This window comes from Zalophus californianus, chromosome 17 (genome assembly GCF_009762305.2).
Source record: "Zalophus californianus isolate mZalCal1 chromosome 17, mZalCal1.pri.v2, whole genome shotgun sequence".
Classification (NCBI taxonomy): domain Eukaryota; kingdom Metazoa; phylum Chordata; class Mammalia; order Carnivora; family Otariidae; genus Zalophus; species Zalophus californianus.
Genome location: NC_045611.1, coordinates 26,688,474 through 26,711,941, shown reverse-complemented (window position 1 = coordinate 26,711,941; position 23,468 = coordinate 26,688,474). Strand labels below are relative to the sequence as shown.

At 57.2% G+C, this 23,468-nt stretch overlaps 1 protein-coding gene across 1 annotated transcript in view; it reads right to left on the bottom strand.

Annotated features, from left to right (window-relative positions):
• The window catches only part of CNGB1 (cyclic nucleotide gated channel subunit beta 1), a 69,867-nt gene that overhangs the window by 35,675 nt on the left and 10,724 nt on the right, over positions 1-23,468 (bottom strand). The window contains exons 4-16 of the mRNA XM_027620158.2: positions 22,664-22,721; positions 22,297-22,369; positions 21,413-21,533; positions 21,281-21,323; positions 21,046-21,082; positions 19,152-19,227; positions 18,827-18,866; positions 18,278-18,437; positions 17,378-17,453; positions 15,849-15,885; positions 10,165-10,327; positions 3,509-3,596; positions 2,854-2,890 (exon numbers count right to left, since the gene is read on the bottom strand). Coding sequence (XP_027475959.1) covers positions 2,854-2,890; positions 3,509-3,596; positions 10,165-10,327; positions 15,849-15,885; positions 17,378-17,453; positions 18,278-18,437; positions 18,827-18,866; positions 19,152-19,227; positions 21,046-21,082; positions 21,281-21,323; positions 21,413-21,533; positions 22,297-22,369; positions 22,664-22,721 — 1,009 coding nt within the window. The remainder of the gene's footprint in view (positions 1-2,853; positions 2,891-3,508; positions 3,597-10,164; positions 10,328-15,848; positions 15,886-17,377; positions 17,454-18,277; positions 18,438-18,826; positions 18,867-19,151; positions 19,228-21,045; positions 21,083-21,280; positions 21,324-21,412; positions 21,534-22,296; positions 22,370-22,663; positions 22,722-23,468) is intronic.

Below are 23,468 nucleotides of genomic sequence, written 5' to 3'. Positions count from 1 at the left end.
TATGGCAAGCGATGCTGCTTTCCCACTGGAATAGTATGGTAAAGCTTCCTGATTAAATAAACTTAATTAAATGTAAAAAATGAATCCACTGAAAGAAAAACGGCAAGCCAATAAAGGTAGAATTGGTATAGAATACAGCAAAACTTGAGAAGGGATCCATGGGGGGTGGCGATTGGGGGATGCTTGGGAGTGAGTAGATGCAGGGCTTGCCCAGAAGACCGGGCCTGGGGGTGTCAACCCTTGTGGTGGGGTCGATCACCCCCACTCTGTGCCTATTGCAAGCTGGGAAGAGAGGACGGCGGTGGATCTATTCTCATGACATGTTCAGTTCTGCCTGTCTACTGACCTCACAGGCAACCTTGCACACTATCCCCCCAAAACAAGCAAATGAAAAGGGAAAGCGAGTGGGTCTGGCTTGAGTTAAGGCAGAGAGGGATAGGGGCTAGTCCAGAGGCACTCCACTGTCCCCGAGCACTTGGTCATCAGGAAGCAAGCAGCAGGAACCCGAAGACTGTCACAGGGACCTTGTCACAACTAAATGGATCCAGACAGGCTCTCCTTCTTCACTGGCCCCTAAGGCTATCTCTCCTCCTGGTCTGCCTGCAGACACCTGGGGGCCTCTCCTTTCCTGAAATGGGATTTGCTGGGCAGATATCAACAATCCTCCCAAAGTCCAGCTCCCAGAAAATCCTCAAGGTCTAGGATTCTGTCTGAAATGGGTCCCCACATTCCTCTCTGCCCCATTCCCCTCAATTTATTCTCTTCCCCCACCCGAGTCTCTTGGCCTAGAGATCTTAGTAATTTGTTTAAGCGAGGGTGTGACTGACTAGCTGTAAAAAAAAAAAAATGATGATCTGCAGAATGCAATGTTTTACCCAAAGAAATTAATTGCTAATTGTGGGATTTTAGGCACAGAGATAAGCGGACTAATACCCCTTAAGTCAGCACAAAGCAAGCTGAAGGCATTGACCAACAGAGGAAGGGGGTTGGTTTTCCAGGAGTTCAACTGGTAATCCCACGCCTTGACCATGGCACCCATGCGAGGAACAGCCCAAGCCATGCAGAAGCCCACACCACAGGCGCGAGCATGCTGGGTGCACAAGATCACACTACCTAGACGACGGACGGAACTTCTGGTCTCCTTGGCGAAGCTGGAGTTGGACAAGGCCGTCCTCCGAGAGGTGAGGACAGGGATGCGGGTGATTGAGGGGCGGTAGCTGGGCACATTGGGGAGGTGCTCCGCCAGGGCTGGGGGAGCAAGCCCTGGGGCCACCTGGCCAGGTGGCTGGTCCTGGACCAGGCGATTCAGCTCCACATCCTGGCCTGGTTGAGCCATGCTGCTGGGGCCAGTGGGGGTCAGGCAGATGTGGGAGCCTGGGGACTGCAACCAGGAACAGAGGGTTGGGGGAGGCAGGGGAGGTGGGCTCCTCCCCACTAGCACCAACTCGGACCAGCCCGGGGCCCGCCTGCCCTTGCAGCAGCTGCATCCAAAGCCCAAACATCATTCGTGTCCCTGGGGTCAACATCGAAAGCATCATCAGGTCATGTTGGCTGGTCTATGTGGTAGCTCTGAGGGACAGCCCCGGGTCCCCCAACTTCTTGTGCTTTCTCTGTTAACCAGCCACTGGTAGCATTTCCCACCTCAGACAGAAAAAGTTAGAATCAGGGGCGCCTGGGTGGCTCAGTCGGTTAAGCGTCTGCCATCGGCTCAGGTCATGGTCCCGGGGTCCTGGGATCGAGCCCCGCATCGGGCTCCCTGCTCGGCAGGGAAGCCTGCCTCTCCCTCTGCCTGCCGTTCCCCGTGCTTGTGCGCTCTCTCTCTCTCTCTCTGACAAATAAATAAATAAAAATCTTTAAAAAAAAGGTGCTTCTCAAAGACCAGGTGGGGAGCAAGGTTGGGACACCTGGAGTCGGGACACCTGCATCCAGTCCCGTGTCAGTCGCCGGCTGGCTGGGACATGAGCACCATGGTCCCCATTATGGCGTCCTGCCTCAGGGCCACGCGGTGTTGGGTACCTTTGACACATTGTCCCCTCCTACTCTGCCCCATGCCCTGTGTGGCAGGTACGACTCTTGCCCTGTCTTTCTGGATTTGGGAGTCACAATTAAGAGAGGTCACACACCCGGCTCCAGGTCCCACAGGAAGGAGGAGGGAGGAACCAAGAGTGAAATGCAGGTCTGCGCCCTTGACCGCTCAGCCACATCCTGCCCACTTGGAGCCTCAGGTTTCTCATCTATAAAACGGTCTGTCTGCCTCAGAGGGTGGCTTGAGGAACATGGAGGCCCAAAAGGTCAGGGCTCCATGTCTGTCTGTCTCAGGCTCCCCAGCCTGGCTGTGCTCGGCTCCCTAGCCTCTGCCGCGCCAGCCCTGGAGCTCTCGGGTTTGCGGGTGGAGGTGGTAAATAATAGCAAAGTGCGTGTGCTGGGTACAGCCTGGGGGTCTGGGCAGTAAGGAAAAGCTCATTGAGACACGTGGGGTCTAGGACGGGCCCTTAGCAAGCTCGGGTTCCAGTTTTCATTCAGAGATGCTACATTTCAGCCAAACCGTCTCCAGATGGTAGTCCAGAGAAGAGCGGCAGGAGGGGCTGACCGGGAGTGGGGTTTCCACAGGCCTAATGGAGTCCCAGGAGCCTCCCGTAATTCCCCTGGGGCCCTGAAATACATCACCAAGCTCTGATCATGTGGCCCCAAGACGCAGAGGATGGGTTTCACCTGAGGATGAGACAGGTGTAGGGGAGTGGGGACGGTAGGGATGGAGGGAGAGGGGCTGAGTGCCCTTGTCCCCAGGCTGCCCCCAGCCCGAAAGTATCCTCAACGCTCTGACCCCGCCCCCCCCCCCCACCACACACCTACCTTCGGGGCTGGCAGTCACGGCCTCCTCCTGCAGCTCCTACAGACAGGAAGGGGGAAACAGAAGGTGGACCATCAGGGCTCCTCCTCGCCCCAGGCCAGCCCAGACCCTGCTGGGAGATCTGTCTTCAAGAGTCCTCCCGGGCCCCGAGTCTACTCCTTGCCCTGCCTGACTGGTCAGGCCCTGCCCCCCAACCTGCTGGGGCCTCCAGGGAGGCGGCCCCCACCGTGTAGAGGGAGGACACCCAGGAGCCCAGCGCTGGGACTTGACACAGATAAAGGGGGGGGGGGGTGTGTTCTCACGTAACTCTCCCCGCCTGGGCGCCGCACTTCACAGTGCATAACTGTGTGGGACGCCCTGGGGAGGGGTTTTCGGCCGCATTTTCCAAAGGTGGCCACAGAGGCCCAGAGTGGGGAGGTGACTCGTCCAGGGCCACACAGCCACGTGAAGACTGGCCTGCAGGACAAGCTGCTCCCCCCGCAATGGACGTGTCACCCCAGGCCCTCGCTGAGCCCACCTGACCCCGGGTATAAGCCAGGTCCTGCAGCACCCACCACCCTGCTCCCCTCTGTCCAGGGGGCATCTCACCAGCTGAAAATCCCCCTGTAAACAAAGTAGACAAAGCCTACCCAGGCCTCAGAGGTAATCTGCTCATACCTGGTCCGAGGCCCTCTGGGGCTGGGTCCTGTCTACTCCGCTCGAGTCCTTGCCAGCCTGTTCCACCAGACAGCTATCCAGCAGGACACTGTGACCCCAAGGGGGAGGAGGAAAAGGCCAGTGTCAAGGGTGTTAGACATTTCCCGAGCCCCGCCGGCCGAGAGCCAGCCCATGTGTTGGGAGCTGGTGCACAAAGGTGGCCAAGAATAAGGTCCTCACCCTCAGGAGGTTCCCTGCACGGGGCAGGCAGACCACGATTGTGTCTAGGAAGAAGGCCTGCCCATCATCAGGGACGGTGAGTTGACCATGAGGCATAGGTGAGGAACGGTGTCCAGGACAAGGGAACAGCATGTACAAAGGCAAGTGTGGTGGATGGTTCGAGGAACCGTCCTCTGGGGGGTGGGACCAAAGAGCACTGGATAGCGTTCAAAATGTACTCCCAGCATTTGCCCTCTGCGAGCCTCCAGGCGACATTGGTGACACAGTCAGGGCAGGGAGTATGAAAAAAGTGAGGCCCAGAGAGGTGATCTGACCTGGCTAAAGTCACACAGCAGATTGTCTGCCACCACACAAATCTCAAATGCAGGCCCTAGTTCTTTCCAGGCCACGAGACCAGAGCCACACTTTGGCTGCTGAAGATTTCAGGGGTCCCTGGCCCAGGCTGCAGACATACACAGGTGACAGGGACCAGGGGTGCAGAGAGGAGTATAGCCAATTAAAGAACGTGTACCCATCTGAGTCGGCAACCCCACTTGGCTTGGAAAAATCTGATTTTCAAGAGGAGCCTGAACTACATGTTTTAAAGGTGGAATCTCCAATCTTCAGATGCTGATAATTAATCCAAGTTAATAGACTCATAGCAATATGTAGATAATCAAAAGAGCCTGTCTGTAGGTTAAATTGGGCCCTTCGATGCCCGTGTGGCAGCCTCTGGGTTAAAATGGTGACTCAGAACCAGGGGCCGATGGGACTTACGTAGTTAGAATTGGATCCTGGGTCCTAGCGGCCCACACCACCCCACAGACCTCTGTCAGCGAGGCTCACGGCAGTGTCTACCACCCAGAAAACCCGGATTCACCATCTCCTACCCAGAGGGCCAAGCTTCAGCGCTCCCAAGGTGGGTGAGGAGGTGGGGGACAGAATTGCAGCCCTGGTCAGTTTGGAGCCAGCGGCCTGGGAGCGGGACTCAGTCGGTGATCACATGGTCACAGCAGGCCCCATCCTCACCTAAACCACCCTGCGAGCCCGGGGCTGCGGCCGGTCCCGTTCCATCTCAGCAGTGGAAGGCATAGATGGCCCAGCCACAGTCACATGGCTGGTGTGAGGCAAGCCTGGATAAAACACGAGTGTCTCTGACCCCAAGGCCATGTCCGCAATACTTGGCTGCCTGTCTCCAAGCGGCCCCATGTGACACGGGGGAGTGAGACAAGTGTCTTGAGGACCCGAGCACCCAACCCTCTTCATTTCCCTTCATCATCACATAGCTATTTCCATCGTAAGGGGCCTCAGATGTCAGGGTCACAGTCCCCACCCTGCCCAGGAAGAAACAGATTTTCATAAAGAGATTCAAGTCACAAAAGCAAGGGCACATGATGACTTTCCGGGGGCCTGTGTGCTTTAGCCTTTGTAGGCCCCTTTGTCCTTAAAAATAAAATTAGATTTTGTGACTGCATTTATAGAAGATTCAATATTACATATATTCTCTTCCATCGAAAAGTTCCCTTTGGGGTCTGACGTTAAAAGAAATTAAAATGTGCTTGAATGCCCTTCCCGGTTCTCAAAGCACAAAGGCCCAGGGCATGAACATCTGCAGCCCCATGCGGGGCTGCCTAGGGCCTTGCTCATTCCAGAATCAGGCCATGACATCTCTGGATGGCCCTGAGCACGTCACTGGGAAGCCCTCAGGCTGCCTCTGTTTGCCCATCTGTCAAATGGGTAGGACTTGCTCAGCCTGTCCAGCCGGACTTACTTGAGGGAGGTCAGAAGGGCCGGTGAGAATCTCATGAAAAAGTCAAAAAAGGCTTCCCATGTCTGGTGTCATTCCTGATCCTCCATCTCTCGACACTGAGAAGCAGTTCTCCTTGTGTGGGGCACCAAGGGTTTGCTTTCCTCCCAGCTCCGCGCGTGCCAGCAGCGCAGCCCTGGACGTTCAGGGGACCGTGTCTGAGCCCCAGTTCTCTCGTCTGTGAGACGGGATGAATAACCGGTGCCCAGAGGCTGGCATGGATACCGAGTGCTATGCAAATGGCCACTGTTGTCAAGATTGCTCTCGTCATTATTATTACTAATAGTAGAGGGGGAAGCATCCTGCCAGGTTATGAATCACCCACGTGGATTGGGGAACATCTTGCACAAACATCTCCAGCTATCAAGACACCTAGTGAGCCCTACCATGGCCCTGTCAGCAACACCAGGGGCTGCTTTGGGAGCTGTGTACCCAACGTCATGTTGCCCCTGGTCGGCAATGTGCCCAAGGCCCCCTCTTGCCCAGCCCAGAAGTCGCAGGCCAGTCACTTCTAGAAACCTCCCCAATCCCAGGGATTTCCAAGCGGAGGATCAGACAGATGGGCTGAGGTGGGCACCCCGGAGGACCTCCCTAGCTGGCTATCCGAGTTAAAGGTGCAGGGAGTAGCCAAGAGTTGGCCATCGCGCTCTTTGTCCCCCAGGTCACCTGGCAGGCTACACCCCTAAGCTAAAGTCCTCAGCACACTCCTCACCAGGCACGCCAACCCTGCAAGAAAGAAGGGGAGCCCTTAGGAAGAAGCAGCCACCTACTTGGGTCTCGCTGTCTTTGCCGACAAGAATGCCCATGATGCAGGAGGTCAGCTGGGGGCGATGACATTCATCCCAAGCCCTGGGTCGGGTGCGCACAGGGAGACAATTGGGAGAGCCCCAGCCCAGCCCCAAGCCTGCCAGGCCAGCTCTGGAGCCAGTGTGGCTCGGGTCGCCGATGAGCCACTGATCCTTCCTGCTTCTAATCAGATTGAGGGGATGTGCAGGGAATTCTGCAGAAATGTCCCCAGGGAGGCCAGGTGGGGACCAAAAGGCTGCGGTTGCTAGGAAAAGCCGAGCTGTTGCCGGCAGAGACCAGGTCGCTAGGCGACCGTCTGCCTGTTACCAGGGCCCGCGCGCGTCATCAGTAACCCCTGTGCCTCTGCAAAGCCGGCCAAGAGCCTCCCCCGCCCAGCCAGTGACAGCCCAGTCCACCTGCCCGCGCCCAACGCCCTCTGGCCCCAGCCCGGGCATCTCTCACTCTCTCACCCAGTGCCCTCGTCCCGACCTAGGGCCCCAGGCCCAGAAGTTCCCTGAGTTTGAAACTCTGGATAAACATTTATGTGAATATGTGCGTGTCTGCAGCATTTGTGGGTAACTATATACATGTGCTTGTGTGCACGAGCATGCGTATAGGGCGTGCAAGTGTGTTATCAGTGTGCCTGTGTGTGCACATGTGAATACATGGGTGCGTGTGGGTGTGTGCGTGTGCATGTGTGCATGCTGCGTGCGGGTGTACCTGTGTGCACACCTGCACATAACCCAGCATGTTTGTCAGTATCTGGGTGTGGGTGTGTACGTATAGTGCAGATATGTGTGTGTACCAGGCAGAGAACACGTGTGTAGTTGATGCATGTGCATGTGTGTGAGCACACTAACTTGCTGGCCTCCGAGGTGGAAAGCAGACGGCTGATGGGGCTACACTAACGGGGCTGGGCCGCACCTAAGTTTTCACCCAGGAGAAGGGGTGTCACCTGTCAGCGAGAGCAGCCTGGCTCTGGGAGACCCATACGGCAGAATTCAGACTGCATTACAGAAACCATAAGGCAACACGCTTATTTTTGGTGCAAGAAATATTTTCATAAGTCAGAGGTGTGTAAGGATGGGATGGACAGCCCTCAAGAGGTTGTGAGCTCCCCGTCACTGGAGGCAAGCAAGTAACTGTGTGGCCTCCTGCTAAGGATGAAAAAAATTGTATGTGAACTAGGGAAAGACGGACTAAAAGCAGAAGCCACTGAGCAGGCCTTCGGCCCGGAAGTCTGGTGTTGGTCTCATGGTGTAACAATATCCTGCCTGGGACTGGAAGTGACCCTCAGTGGGGATAAGACCATCGACGACCTTTGATGGGGTGCCCACTGCAGGCCAGGCCCTAATATGCCCCCTACACAGCTGGCCCTGCCACCACTCTGCAGGGGCTGTGAGTGTCCCCGTTCCTTGGACGTGGAGGCAGAAGCTCTGTGTGGTATGCACCTGCCCAGGTCACTCTGCCAGGCGGAGTGGAGCCCGTGTCTCAGGCCAGGGAGGAAGGGTGCAGGCCAGGGGACACCACAGAGGGCCCAGTGACAGGGACAGGAAATAAAGCAAGGGACAGATTAAATCAGTCTGGCCTGCCCCCTGATAACAGCCTCCTTGAGGTCTCCCTGCCTTAGTCTCCCCACAGTGCAGCTGCCAGATCACACCACTCACCTGCTCATGAACCTTCAGTGGCTCCCCATTGCTCCTGGGAGAGCAAGTCCAAGGCCTTCACAATCTGGCCCCCTGCCTCTGAAGCACCGTCTCCCCCCGTGTCCACCAGCTGCATTGTCACTGTCCCCGGACATGTGGGCTGCTTTTGAGGCTCTCTTCGAAACCCCCAGGCTCTATGCTGTTCTCGTCTCCCACTCCCCTCATTGGCACCTCTTCCTCAGGCCTTTCTGGTTCCTCAAAACTCCCTGGTTCTGATCTGGCCTTTGGGCCTCTCCTCTCTCCATGCTGGCTCCCCCAGGGTCTCCTCCAGCCCCCTGGTTTCTGGTTCTGCCTATGCGACCAGACTCCTGCCTTTACATCTCCAACCTCTTACCCCCAGCTCCACACTCAGGTCCAGCTGCCTGCTCTCCATCTCCCCATGGGTCCCCCTCTCTGTCGGTCCTTCTGTCCATCCCACATTGCCTAAAATCTTCTCCCTCTTAGCGGTCTTTTGTAATACTATTGAAATGTTTGACATAGAACATGGTGTAAATTTTAGATGTGCAACACATCGATTTGATGCATTTATAGATTATAATATGATTGCCACCATGGTGACAACACCTCTACCATGTCACATAATTATCATTTCTTTTTAGTGGTCGGAATAATTAAGATCTAGTCTCTCAGCAATTTGATGATTATAACTTTTAGTGGTTTCTGATCGCCATTCTTTAACCATTACCTTAACTGACTTCTCTGTGCGTTCCTGTGAAATCCTTATGGATTGGGGTGGAGAATCAACCATTCATGAGCAGGACAGAAGCCAGGGTGGCCTTCATGGTGTCAAAAGCCCCCATGGGACCGCTGTGGGGGGGGGTGGAGGGGGACACAGCCCTATGTCCTGGCTTTGTTCATGGTAGGGCTGTGAACCCACTGCAGGGGCCCCTTCACTCCTCCAGCCATGCGTTCAGCTGACATTTACTTGGCGCCTGGGATCTAGGGTCATGGGAGTGAGTGCTCAGACAAAACCCCCCACCCCCAAGGAGGCTGCGTTCTAGTGTGCGTGCGTGCGTGCGCATGCGCGTGCGTGCGTGCGCGTGCGTGCGTGCGCATGCGCGTGCGTGTGGGAGGCGTGTGGGAGGCTGTGAAGTGGTGGGCCATATAAGTCCCAGGTCATTTTGAGCACAGGGGGGACCCCCAGCCTCCCCAGCCTCTTTGGTCAGTGCCCAGCAACACACATCACAGAACAAAGGAAGGAGTACCCCCCGCCCAGAAGCCCACTGCCCCTCACTGTAACCCCCCCCCGCCAGGTCATCCTTGAGGGGAAGACGGAGAACACAAGCGCCTTACTTTGGCTCCTCCTCTTCTTCCTCCTCCTTCTCTCCATCCTCCTCCTCAGCTTCTCTCTCCTCTTGAATCCGGGGCAGTTCCCTGAGTTGAGGTCAGAAGCAGGAGGTGAGCCCACCTGCAGCTCCACCCCAAGTCCAGCTGCTGCCCCATTTTCAGGAAGATGTTCCGCAGCCCCTGACACCAGAGCTGAACGTCTCAACCAAGACTTGACCCGGGGAACCCCACCTGAGCAGCCTTGGGCTCCCTCTGGCAGCAAGGTCTCTTCACGGAATGGGGGGCCCGGCCCAGCCCCCACTGTCCTAGGGGCAACCCTGGGTCAGCCCCTGAGCCCCTCTGGGCCTCAGTTTCCCCACCTTTACAACGTAGGCCATGGGCCTGAGGACCTGAGACCTCCCAGCCCGAGAGGCCATCGCCAAGGTCACTAGCGGGAACAAAGATCGTGATGTCCCTATGGAGGGCAAGTGGGCAACCATTACCACTGCCACACGTTCCCGTGACCCATGACCCTGTAGCCCCCCTTCTGGAAATTTCTCCTGCACACCTACTCACGTGGCTGTGTAAGGACATCCGTGCCAGAGTGTTTGTTGCAAAATTGTTTATGATAACACAATTTCAGAATCATAAATGTCCACCCATAGTGGGCAGATTAGATCAATTCTGGCACATTCACGCAATGGAAGATCTCTCTATGCACTGAAGGTGGAAAGAGCTCAAGGTATACTGTTGAATGAATAGAACGAGGTGCAGCTAGGAGGAGTGGAGGCGGGTTTGAATCCTGTTCTATTCCCTTTGGTACCTTTGGGATTCTCTACTGTGTGCCTGTTATCTTCCCAATCATTTGTTCCGGGGCTTTCTCTGGCTCCCACCTGGGCATCTTCTCCACAGCCTCATTCTCCTCTTCATACGCTGGAGCCTCCTCTGGGCCCTGCGGGCTGGTGCCACCATCCTGATGCTCGTCCTCCTCCCAGTGAGGGTCAACCTCTTCTAGGACGAGATCAGGCTCCTCTTGGCCTCCGGGGAGGATGCAGACTGCAGGGGACACAGGGCGCGGGGGAGAGTGGGCTTGGGCCTCTGAGTCCGAGGGACCACATGGGGGGCCTTGGCCATCAATTGCCATGATATGAAAGATCCAGGTTCGGGGTCCGCCTTGGCACGCGCAGGTGCATGGTGGCCTGGACTGTACCAGGGGATGCAGAGAGAGCCTGCCCCCGGCCTGTTCTCTAGATGCCGCCCACTGGTAACAGCATACTACATGCTCCTAACCTCAGCTCCCGCTTCCAGGAGTCTTTCCCTCCTGGGCCTAGAGGCTCCAGCTTCCAAGGGGATTGACTTTCTGGTAGAGGTGGTCCGACCTTCAGATACAAATTGATCATTTGCACTATTTCTCCATGTACCCAGGTCCCTGACAATGCAAACAGTGTGGGGCTGTGAGCTCGCCAGAAGTGGGCATAGGGGAGTCTCATCAGGAACCTAAGCCCCCCAACAAGCAAGAGAAAGGGGGGAAGTGGGGAGATTTGCCTGGATCCCAGACATTCCCAAAAAGCTCCAGGTCTTGGCTGGCCCTTCAACCAAGCATGAAATTATGAACAGCGACTTTAAATGGGAGTTGGTCTCACACTTTATCCTGTGACCGGGAATTATTGCTCATGGTGTAGAAATAATAATAATAATAATAATAATACAATGGCAGCTATATTTATTGAGCACTTACTATGTGCCTGGCCCTGTACTTAGTGACATACATGGATTAACTCAATGAGTCCTCACACCAACCTTTTGAGGTGGGAATAATTGCTACTCCCCATTTTACTTTCCCTCTTTTATGTTATTCCCCATTTTACAGATGAGAAAACTGAGACCCAGGTTAACACCTTCCTTTACAGGGTGCTTCCCCTGTGCCCGGCTCAGGGTTGTCTGCTTTCCGAGAGCTGCATCTTCCTGCTCCCACCTCTAGCTCCCAAGTACAGACATTATCCTGCCTCACATAGGAAGGGCCAGCCTGCCCTCCAGGAAAGTCCCCCCACCCCCCGGCCACACATCCTGAACTAGCTAGCCTTTTCCACGCTGGTCTTGGCTCCTCCAGGCCTACAAACACCCCTGGGGTCTGACCAGGGAGGGTCTTCCAAGCGTGGCCCTGAATCCAGTGGTGAGGTACACCATACTCATCATTCTAGAACATTGTCCAGTCATGGTGCAGCATCTCTGCCTTGAGCAGCCGTCTGGGGTGCAAGTCCCCACCTGACATAGCAGGGAACATCCAGGGTGCAGGACAACCTCTGGCCCGTGAGCCCATTAGCTTTCACAGCAACCCTGCATGGGGAGAACAGTACTCTCGCCATTTGATAAACCACAGGGCCAGCTCAGAGAGGCTGAGTGACTTGTCCAAGGCCACACAGGATATCGGAGGCATTGCCAAGTCTCCTGACTCCCGATTCCCTGGTGTGCTATTGCAGGTGATAAACATGTCCCCGTGAGTGCCTCCCTGGCATGGGGGTCTCTCCATAATGGGCACTGGATGAGCCCAGCATTTGGGTTCTGAAGAGTCAATGCCATCTTTGTTTACATCCTGGCTTTCTTTTTCAACCCTTTCTTTTTGGGTACTCTTTAGTGAGTAAGCATTTTACAAGATTTTCCTCCTTCCATGGCTGTGCCAGGCCTGTGAGCCGTGCCCTATACTGTCCCCATGTTACAGCCAAAGATTCTGTGGCTCCGGGAAGAGGATGGTGGCCACGGCACTGGGCAGGAGGGGCGGGCACAGGGTTCTCTGCCATGCTGACCCAGGGGCGGGGTTCCGAGACCCCCTCTGTAGGCGTCCGATTGATTCATAGCTCTCCTGGCTTTTCCAGGGCCCCACCCTTGGGTCACAGATGGGGCCACCAAAGCACTGTGGGTGCTCAAGCTCCCATGGAAACCCCTGCTCCATTCTGGGCTGAAACTTTGCTCCTGAAGTCCCTCATTGGCACGCCACCTCCTGGCCAGCATCCTGTCTGCCAGCCTCGGATGTCCCTCAGGGCAACTGAATGGGGTTCTGACTCCAGCAGTGCAGGTCATCAGGTGCATCTGGGGAAGGAGCTCCTGTTTCCAGGATCAGCAAACAGGGAGGCTGGGGGCATGGATCTTAGGCCAAGGCCTGGGTTGCTGGCAAAGCCCAAGCTCTGGCTTATCCTCTCTGGCAGGCCTGGGTCCTAGATGCTTTGGATGTGGCCCAAAGATCAAGAACCTTTGCTTCGATTGCTTCCTCTGCCTCCAATGCTTGCTCAGCCTCAGAGGAGTCTCTGTGAAGTCCTTCCTCTGCTCAACCACCTTCAATGGCTCCCCATTGCCTACAATCTAGTGCCCTAAAATCAGGCCCCAGCTTTTCTGGTTTTACCTTCTGCGTCAAGAACTCAGGATTCATGGAAGCACCCACCACTCTCCTTCTCCCACCTCCAGGCGTTGGCTCACTTTATTCCCTCTCCCGCGTTGCCCTCCCCTCACCACCAGTTTGGGACCTCAGGGGTCTCCAAGTCAAAGGTCCGTGTGGCCAGGGAGATGGTATATGTGGGTGAGGGGGAGCGTGCTCCCCGCCTTCAGGAGGCAGCTGCTGATCAGACTGTCCTCACGAGCACGGCACGGGTCCGTCAGAGCTGGATAGTCCCCGTTTTTGAGAGAAACCAGACTTTTCCTCTGCAACGCCACCTCATTTTTAGATGTTGGCAACTAGTTCTAATATTGAAAATCATTCCGTGCCCCAAACATAGACATCTGTGAACCTGCTAGGGCCCAGGGCAACCGGCTCGGGATCCCTAGCAAACTCCTCCCTGCTCCCCCCACACCACAGGCCACATTAACACCCCCATCTTTCGAACCTGAGGACTCATATTAGCTTCACCCGAAGCAAGGACATCATGCAATCACAGCTGTGATGTGCCAATTTATGCTTTTTAATGTCAGTGAGGGCATGTGTTGCTGTCCACTGGTGGACTCCAACTCTTTGAGGGACAGAACACAGCCAAGCCTAAGGGGATCCTCTTCTGGGAAAAAGCGTGTCCCGTGGGGGCACCGGCTGGGTGCCCGGCCCCATGCTGAAGGCTGTGCAGGCGACCTCTCAAAGAGAGTCCTCTGCGGGCTTTCCCACAGCCTTCTGGTGGGAAGTCCTCCTGCTGTCTAGCCTGAATCCCACCGGCTGCCCTTGGCCATCTTTCTCCTTGCTTCCGTGGAAAGGAGCCGGCCTTTGTCTCCGAGAGGCGGCTCTGGGACTGGCTCCCCTCGCCTTGCCTGAAAGCGTGGGGAGCGGCGGGGGGGGGGGGGGGTCACTGTTCAAGCAGGGTGCGGGGTCGACAGCCTCCTCTTCCCCTCCCCTGCAGGTCTTCAGGGCACCCTTCTTTCCTTCCATCCATCCATCCGTTTGTCCATCCGCGCTCTCCCAGGACCCCATTCTGTCTTGTTTCAGAGGCCACCCGCTGCCGCCACGCCTGAAACAAGACAGAAAGGTGGGCGGCTGGGTGGGCAGGCGGAGGGAATGAATGAGCAGGTACATGAGTGCGGGAATGGGCAGGGAGGCTGGGGGCAGAGCCGGCAGCCGGGGAGGGCACTCGGCCCCCAGCCCCTTGGGCTCACCCCGCAGCGTGGGTTGAACAGTGTCCCCCCCCAAAACATATATTCAGTTCTACTCCCTGTGACATGTGAAGGTGACCTCGTTTAGAAACAGGGTCTTTGCAGATGTCATTAGTTAAGGATCTCAAGATGAGCTCGGCCTGGATTTAGGGTGGGCCTTACCTCCCTGGTTGGGGTCTTTACAAGAGAAAGGAGAGGAGATTGGAGAGATAAGAAAAGGCGGGGACCGGAGGCCGGCCGGAAGCCTGTAGGACACGGAGCACTGCCACCAGAAGCCGGGAGAGAGGCCCGGCACGGTTTCTCCCCAGGGCAGCAGGAAGCAACCCAGCCAAGGCTTCGAGTTTGGGCGTCTGGGTCCCGAGCGCTGGGAGAGCACATTTCTGCTGTTTGCAGACGCCCGGTTGGCGGTCCTTTGCTCCGGCAGCCCTGGGGTACCAACACACCCGGTTCCTGGCCCTGGAGCCCCCACGCCCACCCACGCCCCACACGCTCCGTGCTCGCGGGGAGGCCCCGTCAACAGCTGGCTGAGCACCCGAACCCCTTCCAGGGGAGCAGAGAGGAGGAGAAGAGGGGGCCAGGGCTTCTGTCTTTAGAGCTCTCCGGGGCCCCTGCTCCAGGGAACGTTTTCTCCACAACGGCTACCAGGCCACATGGACACCCTTTGCCACCCCATGACAACTCGCTCTGTGACCTTGGGCACATCCCTGTGCCTCTGCCGGCCCCAACAGCCATATGGGGCTCACTGGTCTATGCAGGGTCTCCACGAGACCAAGCAAGCTCTGCGCTGAGGCCTGCCCCCCAACAACGTCTCAGTATCATACAAATGCCATCTCTTCCTGCAGCCCCGTGGCCAGACCCCAGCTCCGCGGTGGCCGGCCCGGCTGCGCTCCAGGCTGCGGCGGCCATCCTCACCCGCAGGGCGCTCGGAAAGACCACCATCAGCCTAGTGGAGCTAGGGTGGACAGCCGGAGGACACCTAAGGCCCAGGATCTGAGGGCCCGTGTCCAGGGTGGAGTAGGGCCACTGCCCACAGGCCCTGAACTCTGCTCTGCTCACTTCTAGAACGTATCACAGGCCTGGCACATAGCAGGCCCTCTGTGACCTTTGTGAATGAATAAAAGCCCTGCATGCCACATGCTTTTCCTGAGGCCATGAAATGAAGGGAGGACAGATTTGGGACCCTGGCTTTCCCCGCCCGGCCTCCGTCTATCCCCTGATACTAGTGTGGGGCTGGGATAAAAGGCAGCACATAGCTCCCCATCCCACCCATAGATGAGGGGAACCCTCCTGGCTCAAGACAGCCAGAGTTGGGGCGCCTGGGTGGCTCAGTTGGCTAAGAGACTGCCTTCGGCTCAGGTCATGATCCTGGAGTCCTGGAATCGAGTCCCACGTCGGGCTCCCTGCTCAGCGGGGAGTCTGCTTCTGCCTCTGACCCTAACCCCTCTCAAATGCTCTCTCTCTCTCATTCTCAAATAAATAAATAAATAAATAAATCTTAAAAAAAAAAAAAAAAGACAGCCAGAGTTTATGGGACCTAGTTCCCCCAGGGAAACCCCATGCCTCTCCCCTCCCCCCTCACCCAGGGACTCTGCTTAGCCCAACCCACTGGCCCAGGGAAGCAGTGGGGGGCTCTCTCTGGGTGCTCCCAGAGGAAGGGGGTCCATCCAACTTGGCCTCAGAACTGTTTTCTCTGCACAGAAAGTGGAAGGCAAGCCTGGTCCCCCGCCACGTCTCTCCTCAGCCCCTAGGAGGGGCCTCTAGCCACCATCTGGCGCTGGGCCAGGCTGACCTGAGGGGAAGTCTGCAGGGCATGGGCTCTCTCAGCTCCAGGTCAGGAGGCCCTGACTGAACCCCCCAAGCAAGTCCAGGCCTGGCCGGCAACCGGCCCACTGTGCGCTCAGACCCAGCCACCCTCCCCGAGATGCCCATGAGGACCCACGAAGTTGTCACTTACTCGTCTGCACGTCACACGTTCCAGGGGAGTCAGGCTCCTGCATGAGGGGAAAGGGGGAAATGACATGTCTCCTCTCCAGCCTCCCTGCCCCCACCACCCCTCCCAGCACACACAGAGGCAAGAGGGTTTCCCTCATCCCCTGCCAGGACACCCACAGAAGGTCCCGTTCCTCCCGGCTTCTCTCCGGCCTGTTTCTCCCCTCCTGCCTCAGAGCTTACCCCCTGCTCCAGGCTCTCCCCTCCCTGGATCACCACTGGGTTCCCCCCACCCAGCTCCTCTGCCTGGCCTGGGCCCCCTGCCTGAGATGCCTGCCTACCTACCACTCTCTTTGTGGGGAAAACCTCCTCCCAGCCCTCCTGGAGGGGGGGTGCCTCAAAGCTCTATCTGCAGGAGAGGCCTCTCCCCACCAGCACCACACCTTCCCCTGCCCCAGCCCTGTCGTCAGGAACCCCTCTGCTCTGTGAGGGCATCTTCATGGACACAGTGTTCCTGCCACCAGGCCCCTCTTTCCTCGTCTTGGAAAACTCCAAAGCTGCATTTCCTCTGCCACCCGCAGAGGCCACTTGGACACAGAGCCTGAGGGCTCAGCCTGCAGGGAAGAGGGCCCTGAGGCTTCTTGTCCACCTCCTGTTGCAGCCAGGACTGGGGCCCAGGCCTCCCGCCTCCCAGTTCCAGGTGCTGCTGTCAAGATACACAATTGTCTCCAAGGGAGAAGGGCCAGGTGCCAGGTCCTTTTTTCTTTTTTTTTTAATAAAGATTTTATTTATTTATTTATTTATTTAGAGAGAGCATGAGCAGGGGGGAGGGAGAGGGAGAATCTGAAGCAGACTCCCTGCTGAGCTCGGAGCCCGAAGCAAAGCGGGGCTCAATCCCATGACGCTGAGATCATGACCCCAGCCGAAATCAAGAGTTGGCCGCTAAACCAAATGAGCCACCCAGGCGCCCCCAGGTGCCAGGTTATTGGAGAAGGAAAGAGGTGACAGAGGTCTTGCTCCCTCACCCACCCATGTTGGAGTTCTAGGTTCTCAGAAATGCACCCAGGGCCCTCTGCTTTCCTGCAAGCCCCACTTCTTTCCAGAACATTCCAGGCTTCTATTGTCTCTGGGCCTTTGCGTATGCTGATCCTTTGCCTGAAGGGCTCTTCCTATACCACCCCCCTTCACTTTTACCCACCCCCATCCTACTTCCCCATCAGGTCTCAGCTTGCAAGCCACCTCCATCAGAAAGCCTTCCTTCATGCTCCTGGGGAGCTCCTCCTCTGCACCCCACATCCTCTCTTCCCTCCATGGAAGCATCTCCCCCACTGACTGTGACTCCTGGTTAACAAGGCTGGGCCAGCGCCCCTCAGCCCTGTGGCCAAGGTGCCTCAGAGAGTGTGTGGAAGAAGTGTGAGCCGAGCAGATGGGCCGGCTACATGGGCTACGCTCCCGCGACAGGCTCCCTTCTTCCTTCTGTGCCCCGCCCCCAGACCACCCATCCTTGTCTGAGCTCCCAAGACCAATGCCCCACTCTCCCAGCCCAGCACAGACCTGCTCCCCAGCCTTCCCGTGGAGCACGGGCTGCGGCAAGGCCATCTCCAGCCTGTGCAGGAGCCAAGCCATCAACCTGCATGAGGGAGAGAGCAGGCCATGTCTGAGCGGCAGGGCTTGTGGGGAAACTGAGACCAGGGTCGGGTCCCTCCCACGGCAGACAGCAAGCCCACCGGAAGGCAGACCAGAACCCAGGTCTCCAGCCCCAAAGACCATTGCCCTCCTCCCTGGCCTCCCTAGGCCAACCTCTGGGGTACCGCTCTGACCCCAGCAGGTAGCTCAGCAGCCCCCCACCCCACGCTGGAGGTGCATGCGGGTCTCTCCCACAATGCCAGGCCAGGAGCATTTGGGGACATGTATCCTGATTTTTAAGGCATGCATCTTTCGGCTCAGCAACTCCAATTCCTCAGATTTACCCCCACAGATTTACTTGCACGTGAGCAAAATGGTGCCCGCACAAGGCCACCGAGCATAGCAAGAGGAGAAACAAACCTAAATGGCCAGCAAATGGCTAAGGAAAAGCTGGTGCAGCCACATCATGGGGTACTTGGCAGCTGCTGAAAGAATGAAGCAGGCCCATGTGTATAAAACCACCTCTAAGAGACACTTTTTGGTGAAAAAAGCAAGAGGCAGAGCAGTACAGAGATCTTGCTGTTGTCTGGTACATGTGTTTGGCTAAAGGAGAAATGGATTCCGCGGCTTGTGTGTGCATACAGAACATGTGGGGGGACAGTGGCTGACGGGGCTGCCCGGGGAAGGGCCCCTGGGAATCCGTTTAAATTTCCCCCGGGGGGCATATGTTTCATTTTAAAAAACTAGTTTGGTGAAGTGTTGGGTGTGGGGCTGAGGCAAAGTACTGATCCTGCTCCCCAGGAAAGGTGTAGCATTTGGGGGGCTCACCTGGCGGGGTCACCGGGGGGCAGCGGGGCGGAAGCCTGGGAGCTGGGCTGGGGTTCTGAGGTCAGCTCCTCCTCGGTTTCCAGGGGGCCAGCCATGGGGATGCAGGGGCTCTCCGGGGCCTGCAGCACACTCTCCGTTTCCAAGGTGGGTTCTGGGGGCTCTACGCAGTGGGGAGAGCAAGAGTCTAAAGAGGACAAGGCAGGGCTCCATGCGACCCCTCATGGGCACCGGGGGCCAGATTCGAGGCACCAACGCATGACTGAGTCGGGAGCCCCTTGGGTCCACTCCAGCCACCCCTCTCATCAGACAGACATGGAACCGAGACCCAGGAAGCTCAAGGCGCTTATCGAAGACCTCACAACACCTTCCCACACTACTGGCTTCCCAACCTGGACTGGGGAGGGGTTCCAAGGCCCACCACAACAGCCCACTCCCAGTGAGCCTGGGTGACGGCTAAGGTCCTCCCCCAGGGTCCCTCAGGCCCCAGTTGCACCCCCAGCCCAGCCTGTGACCATGCCGGGCAGCCCTTCCCAGGTCCCCTCCCTGTACCTGGGCCCAAGGCAGCATCTGTAGGCTCATCTTTCTGGTCCTAGAGCAGAAACAGGGAGTGGGGTGACGGAACAAAGCAAGCCCTGTGCATTCCCTCCCCTGCCGGCTGTGCCCAGGGCAGCTGGGGCAGGTGAAAGGGGGCTTCATCTGTCCCTACGAACCCCCTTGCTTTTTGCAGTCACTCCTCTCCATCAAGAACCCTCCAGGGAGGCGAATACCCCCTCTATGTGTCCCAGGGGGTGGGGATAGCCTGCTGGGTCCTTCCTGGGGCCCCAGAAAGCCTCCCAGGTGGTCATCTGCCTGCTTCCCCTTTCCCTTGACTTACCTTGGAGGTTTTGGGGGGCTGAGGCAGCACTTTCTCCAGATTCTGCTCAAGCCACCTGAGCAGCCAGGGCCCAGACCTGCAAAGGGGCCAGCGGTCAGTGGAACAGCCGAGTCACACTGACCTGAACGTCTGTTGGAGTCCCAGGTTTCGACCAGCCCTTCCTCACCTCTGCTCCCATTGTGCACAGTGGAGACCTTGTATTGGATACTCTGGAAGGGCCTCAGGTAAGGGGGGAATCTTCAGCCAGCCTCAAATTCTGACCCATGGCTGGACCAGGCCCAGAACTACAGGCCCAGCCCTGGCCACCTGGGCAGCAGGTGAGGAATAGGGGCTGCCTGGGAACCTGAATGCTGCATGGGGGGCGTCTCCGTGTCTGGCCCAGACGGGTCTGGCTCCATGGGTCCGGGAGCGGGGCAGTCACACAGGGCCTGATACTTAGAAGGGCCCAGTTTGGGTTTCATGCTCTTATCACAGTCTTAAACTTAAATTTTTAAAAAAGATTTATTTATTTATTTGAGAGAGGGAAAGAGAGAGCATAAGCATGAGGCGCAGAGGCAGAAGGAGAGAGACTCTCAAGCAAACGCCCCTCTAAGTGTGGAGCCTGACGCAAGGCTCGATCCCACGACCCTGAGATCATGACCCGAGCCAAAACCAAGAGTCAGACACTCAACTGACTGTGCCACCCAGGCACCCCAAACTCTTATTAATTTTTTTAAAGGAGTTTTGCCTTTTAATTTTGCACTGGGCCCCACAAATTACATAGCTGGTCCTGGGGCAAATGGGTCCCAAATCCATCTGGCCTCCAGGCAGCCCCTCCGTCTTCAGGGAAGCTCCATGTTCCCAGGGGAACCCATCCCCCCAGGTTTGGCCCAAAATATAGCTGGCAAATCTTCTGGGGGCCTTCATCCCTAAATTGCTTTACTGGTCTTGTGAGTCAGCAGAGTGGCCCTGGGAACCCCTGACCTGGGCAGCCTCCAGGAGACAAAAAGAAATAGACTGTGAGCTAGAACAATGAGTGAATGAATAGAGTACGTTCATTCATTCATCCCTTCTGTGCTGAGTTCCCTTCTTATGGCAGGCACTGTGCTGGGCACCGGGGTGCAACAGCGACGAGACAAAAACCCCTGCCCTCAAGAACCCAACAGTCTAACAAATGAATAAGGGAAGGGAGGAATGAATGGGGTGAATAAAGATGAATGCAGAGATTGCAAACTGGAGGCTTCGGGCTTATTTTGGGGGTCCACAGGGCTCAAAAAACTTTTCAATTAGTTGGCAACAGCTAAAAATCAAGGATTACATAAAAACCTAAATTTCTAGCTTCTCTTGGAAAACTGCAGGATTGGCCACCTTGGGCCTGAACTCCTCCGAGGCAGAGGCAGCGGGAGCTGGCAGGGACCCTCCTGGACAAGAACGTGGGCTCCCCTGTTTGCCATAGCCCTTACCCAGCTCGCTTCCCTCCCTGGCAAGACAGCTGCCCACCTTGGTCAAGTCTGAGAAGTCTGAAGCTATTGCCAACTGGGAGGCCAAGCTGGGTACCTCTATGTCCCCCACAGTGGTCCCGGGCCTGCCTCTGGGCTCCACATGACACCCACGTACACCAGCCCATCTATGAGAACTCATCCATGCCTCCTCCCCGTGGCCCCTCACGTGGGGATCTCCCAGAAATCAGCACAACAAACCATGGGACGCACAGGGCCCTTTGGCTCCATTTTATGGATGAGAGCAGGGAGGTCCAGAAGAGATGAGAGGCAAGTCCAATGTCACACACTGAGGTGGTAATGAACCTGCTTCTGAACCCAAGACCCTCAGTTCTGGGCACATTGTTCCCCCCAACTCACACACTACACATGAGGCTCAGGGGTTCCCAAACCAGTGCTCAGGGATGGGGACTCACCCAGTGTCCTGGGCCCCAGGGGCCTCCCCGAGTCCGTCTGCAGGAGAGAGGAAGGTGGTCAGCAGCAAGAAGCCCGCCTGGACCCCCTCCTCCGGTCAGCCCCGCTCAAACCTAGCCTGGAATCTGGGGCCAGTCTGATGAGAGTCCCCCGCCTGTGGGCTCTCTGCAGGGGCAGGGCCCATCCCAAGCTCCCCCGGTGCCATCCCCGAAAAGCCGCCCTGCCTTCTGGCCTTACCTGAGCCCCCAGTGCTGCACTGCCCAGACGTCTGTGCTCCTGCCTGCCAGGACAGATGGTCACATGAGGACAGAGAGCCCAGACGCAATGGCCTCCCACCCCGCCCACCTCGGCTCCCGGCCCCGGAAGTACCTGAGCAGGGGCCTCCAAGCCAGCAGCAATGCTCTGCGCTGGCCCGCTGCTGGGGACGGGCTGTGGGATGACCTTCTCCATGCCCTTCTTGAGCCAGCTCAGCACCCACCCGCTGGAACTGCTGAGGGACAGAGATACAGACTCACCCGCAAGGTCCCCAGCCCCTCCCTGGTCCCAGGGGGCCCTCCCCAGTGTCCTAAAGAAATCGGTTTGAATCCCAAACATCTATGTCCCCAGTGTGAGACTTCAGATATGCCACTTTCCCCCTGAGTCTTGTGTCCAACTCTGGAAAATGGGGAACACCGACCCTTGGAGAGGCCAGGTATGTCCAGGGCCATCCTGAGCCCACCCCCATCAGATGCTGGGTATAAAGCAGCCAGGGAAGCATCCTGCTTCCCCCTGAGTCTGGCTCCAGGGGTCCCCTCTTATACAGGGGTTGAGGGTTTCCTATGGGGTGTTTCCTTGTGGCTGAGGCTGGGCAGCCTCAATGGGAGGGTCACAGACTCACTGCCTGAGGCTAGCCCCCCACAGGTAGGCTCTCTTGGATAAGTGCTAATGGTCTAAAATGAGCCAACTTTGAGATGTCATCAGTTAGGAAAATGGGAAGCTCTGGCCACACTGGATCTGCATTTCTCCCAAGCACTGAGAACACTCTGGCCCCTACTCACTGTTTCTCTTGGTCCCATTGTCCATTTGGCCCAGGAGATCCCTGTCCATTGCATGAGGCTCCCTTCAGCCAGTTCCCAGGATGTTCTGGGCATCTGGGCAGTTGTCTGTGAACGACTAGCGACCTGAGAGCAAGGCTAGTCCCCACCCCCAAGGGGCTCCCTAGTTTTGGGGGGAAGGGGGGCTGGCCCCCAGGAAAGGGGAGGGTGGTGTGGTACCTGTTCACTTCGGGAACCATGGCGACCTGGACCTGGAGGGATGTAGGCAGAGTAGGGACAGCCTCCCGGATTTCTGGAAAAGAGTCCCCCATACTTTAGATCTGGAGCCTCAGAGTTGCCCGTTTCTACCCTGCTAGGAAAGTCAAGGCAGAAGCAGGGGAAAGGGGAGGGCCCCAAGGGAGTCAGAAGGCCAGGGTTCCAGCTCAGCTCAACTAAAAACTCCCCAGGAGCCCAGCCCTCAACTTCTCTGAGCCTCGGTTTCTTGTCTGTGAAAGGGCCCCGCCAAGCCTGTGGACGCGGCAAGGTCCTGAGCGGAACACGCTCCTCCCCGCTGCCCGGCCCGCCGACCTGGGCTTCCGGCACTCACCCTGAGGGTCTGGGTCGGCTGCAGCCAATTCCTCCCCCTCCAACGGCTCTTCAGCTGGCTGGAAGGTTCAAGCAGGACCACGTAAGCCCTCAGTGAGACCAGCCTGGTTCAGGCAGGGGCAGCGTCTGACCCACCCGTGACAGACCCCCTCACCCCACAGGCCCAAGCAGCTCTGTTCTCACAACCGTCCCTGTAAATCCCGGCAGCTCACCTTCGGCTTGGGACGCTTCCTTCCTCACGACCCCAGGGATCCCTCATCCAGGGTTGGGCCCTTACCGCACCCCCCCCCACCAAGGTAGCCCCTGGGCCTATCACACCCCCCAGGAAACTGCCCCGCTCCAGCGGGCTGAGAACAGGGAGGAAGACTGGAGCAAACTGAGGGGGAGAGGGAGGGAGAGGACCCCCGCCCCACCTAGGCCCCCGCCAGAGCTCTCCCTCTCCGCTGGGCCAGACCTTCCATCCCCCTCCAGTAGCTGCGGGGAATTCAGCACACCTGCCGCTCCTACTGCTGCGTGCACACACGTGTGTGTACAGACGTGCACGCTCACCGTGACGTGTAAGTGTGTGAGCTCACGTAAATTTGCACACACGCACAGACGCGGGCATACCTGTGCGCACATATGTATACATGCAGTAACACGGAGATGGTGTGTACACACATAAACAGACACAAAACCAAGTGTATGCCCACACGTGCGTGTGTACGTGCAAGACGCAAAAACCACGTGCGTGTACACTTGTATGTGCATGCACACCCCACCGCACGTGCGTGTGCACACGGGCACATGCGAACATATTCATATGC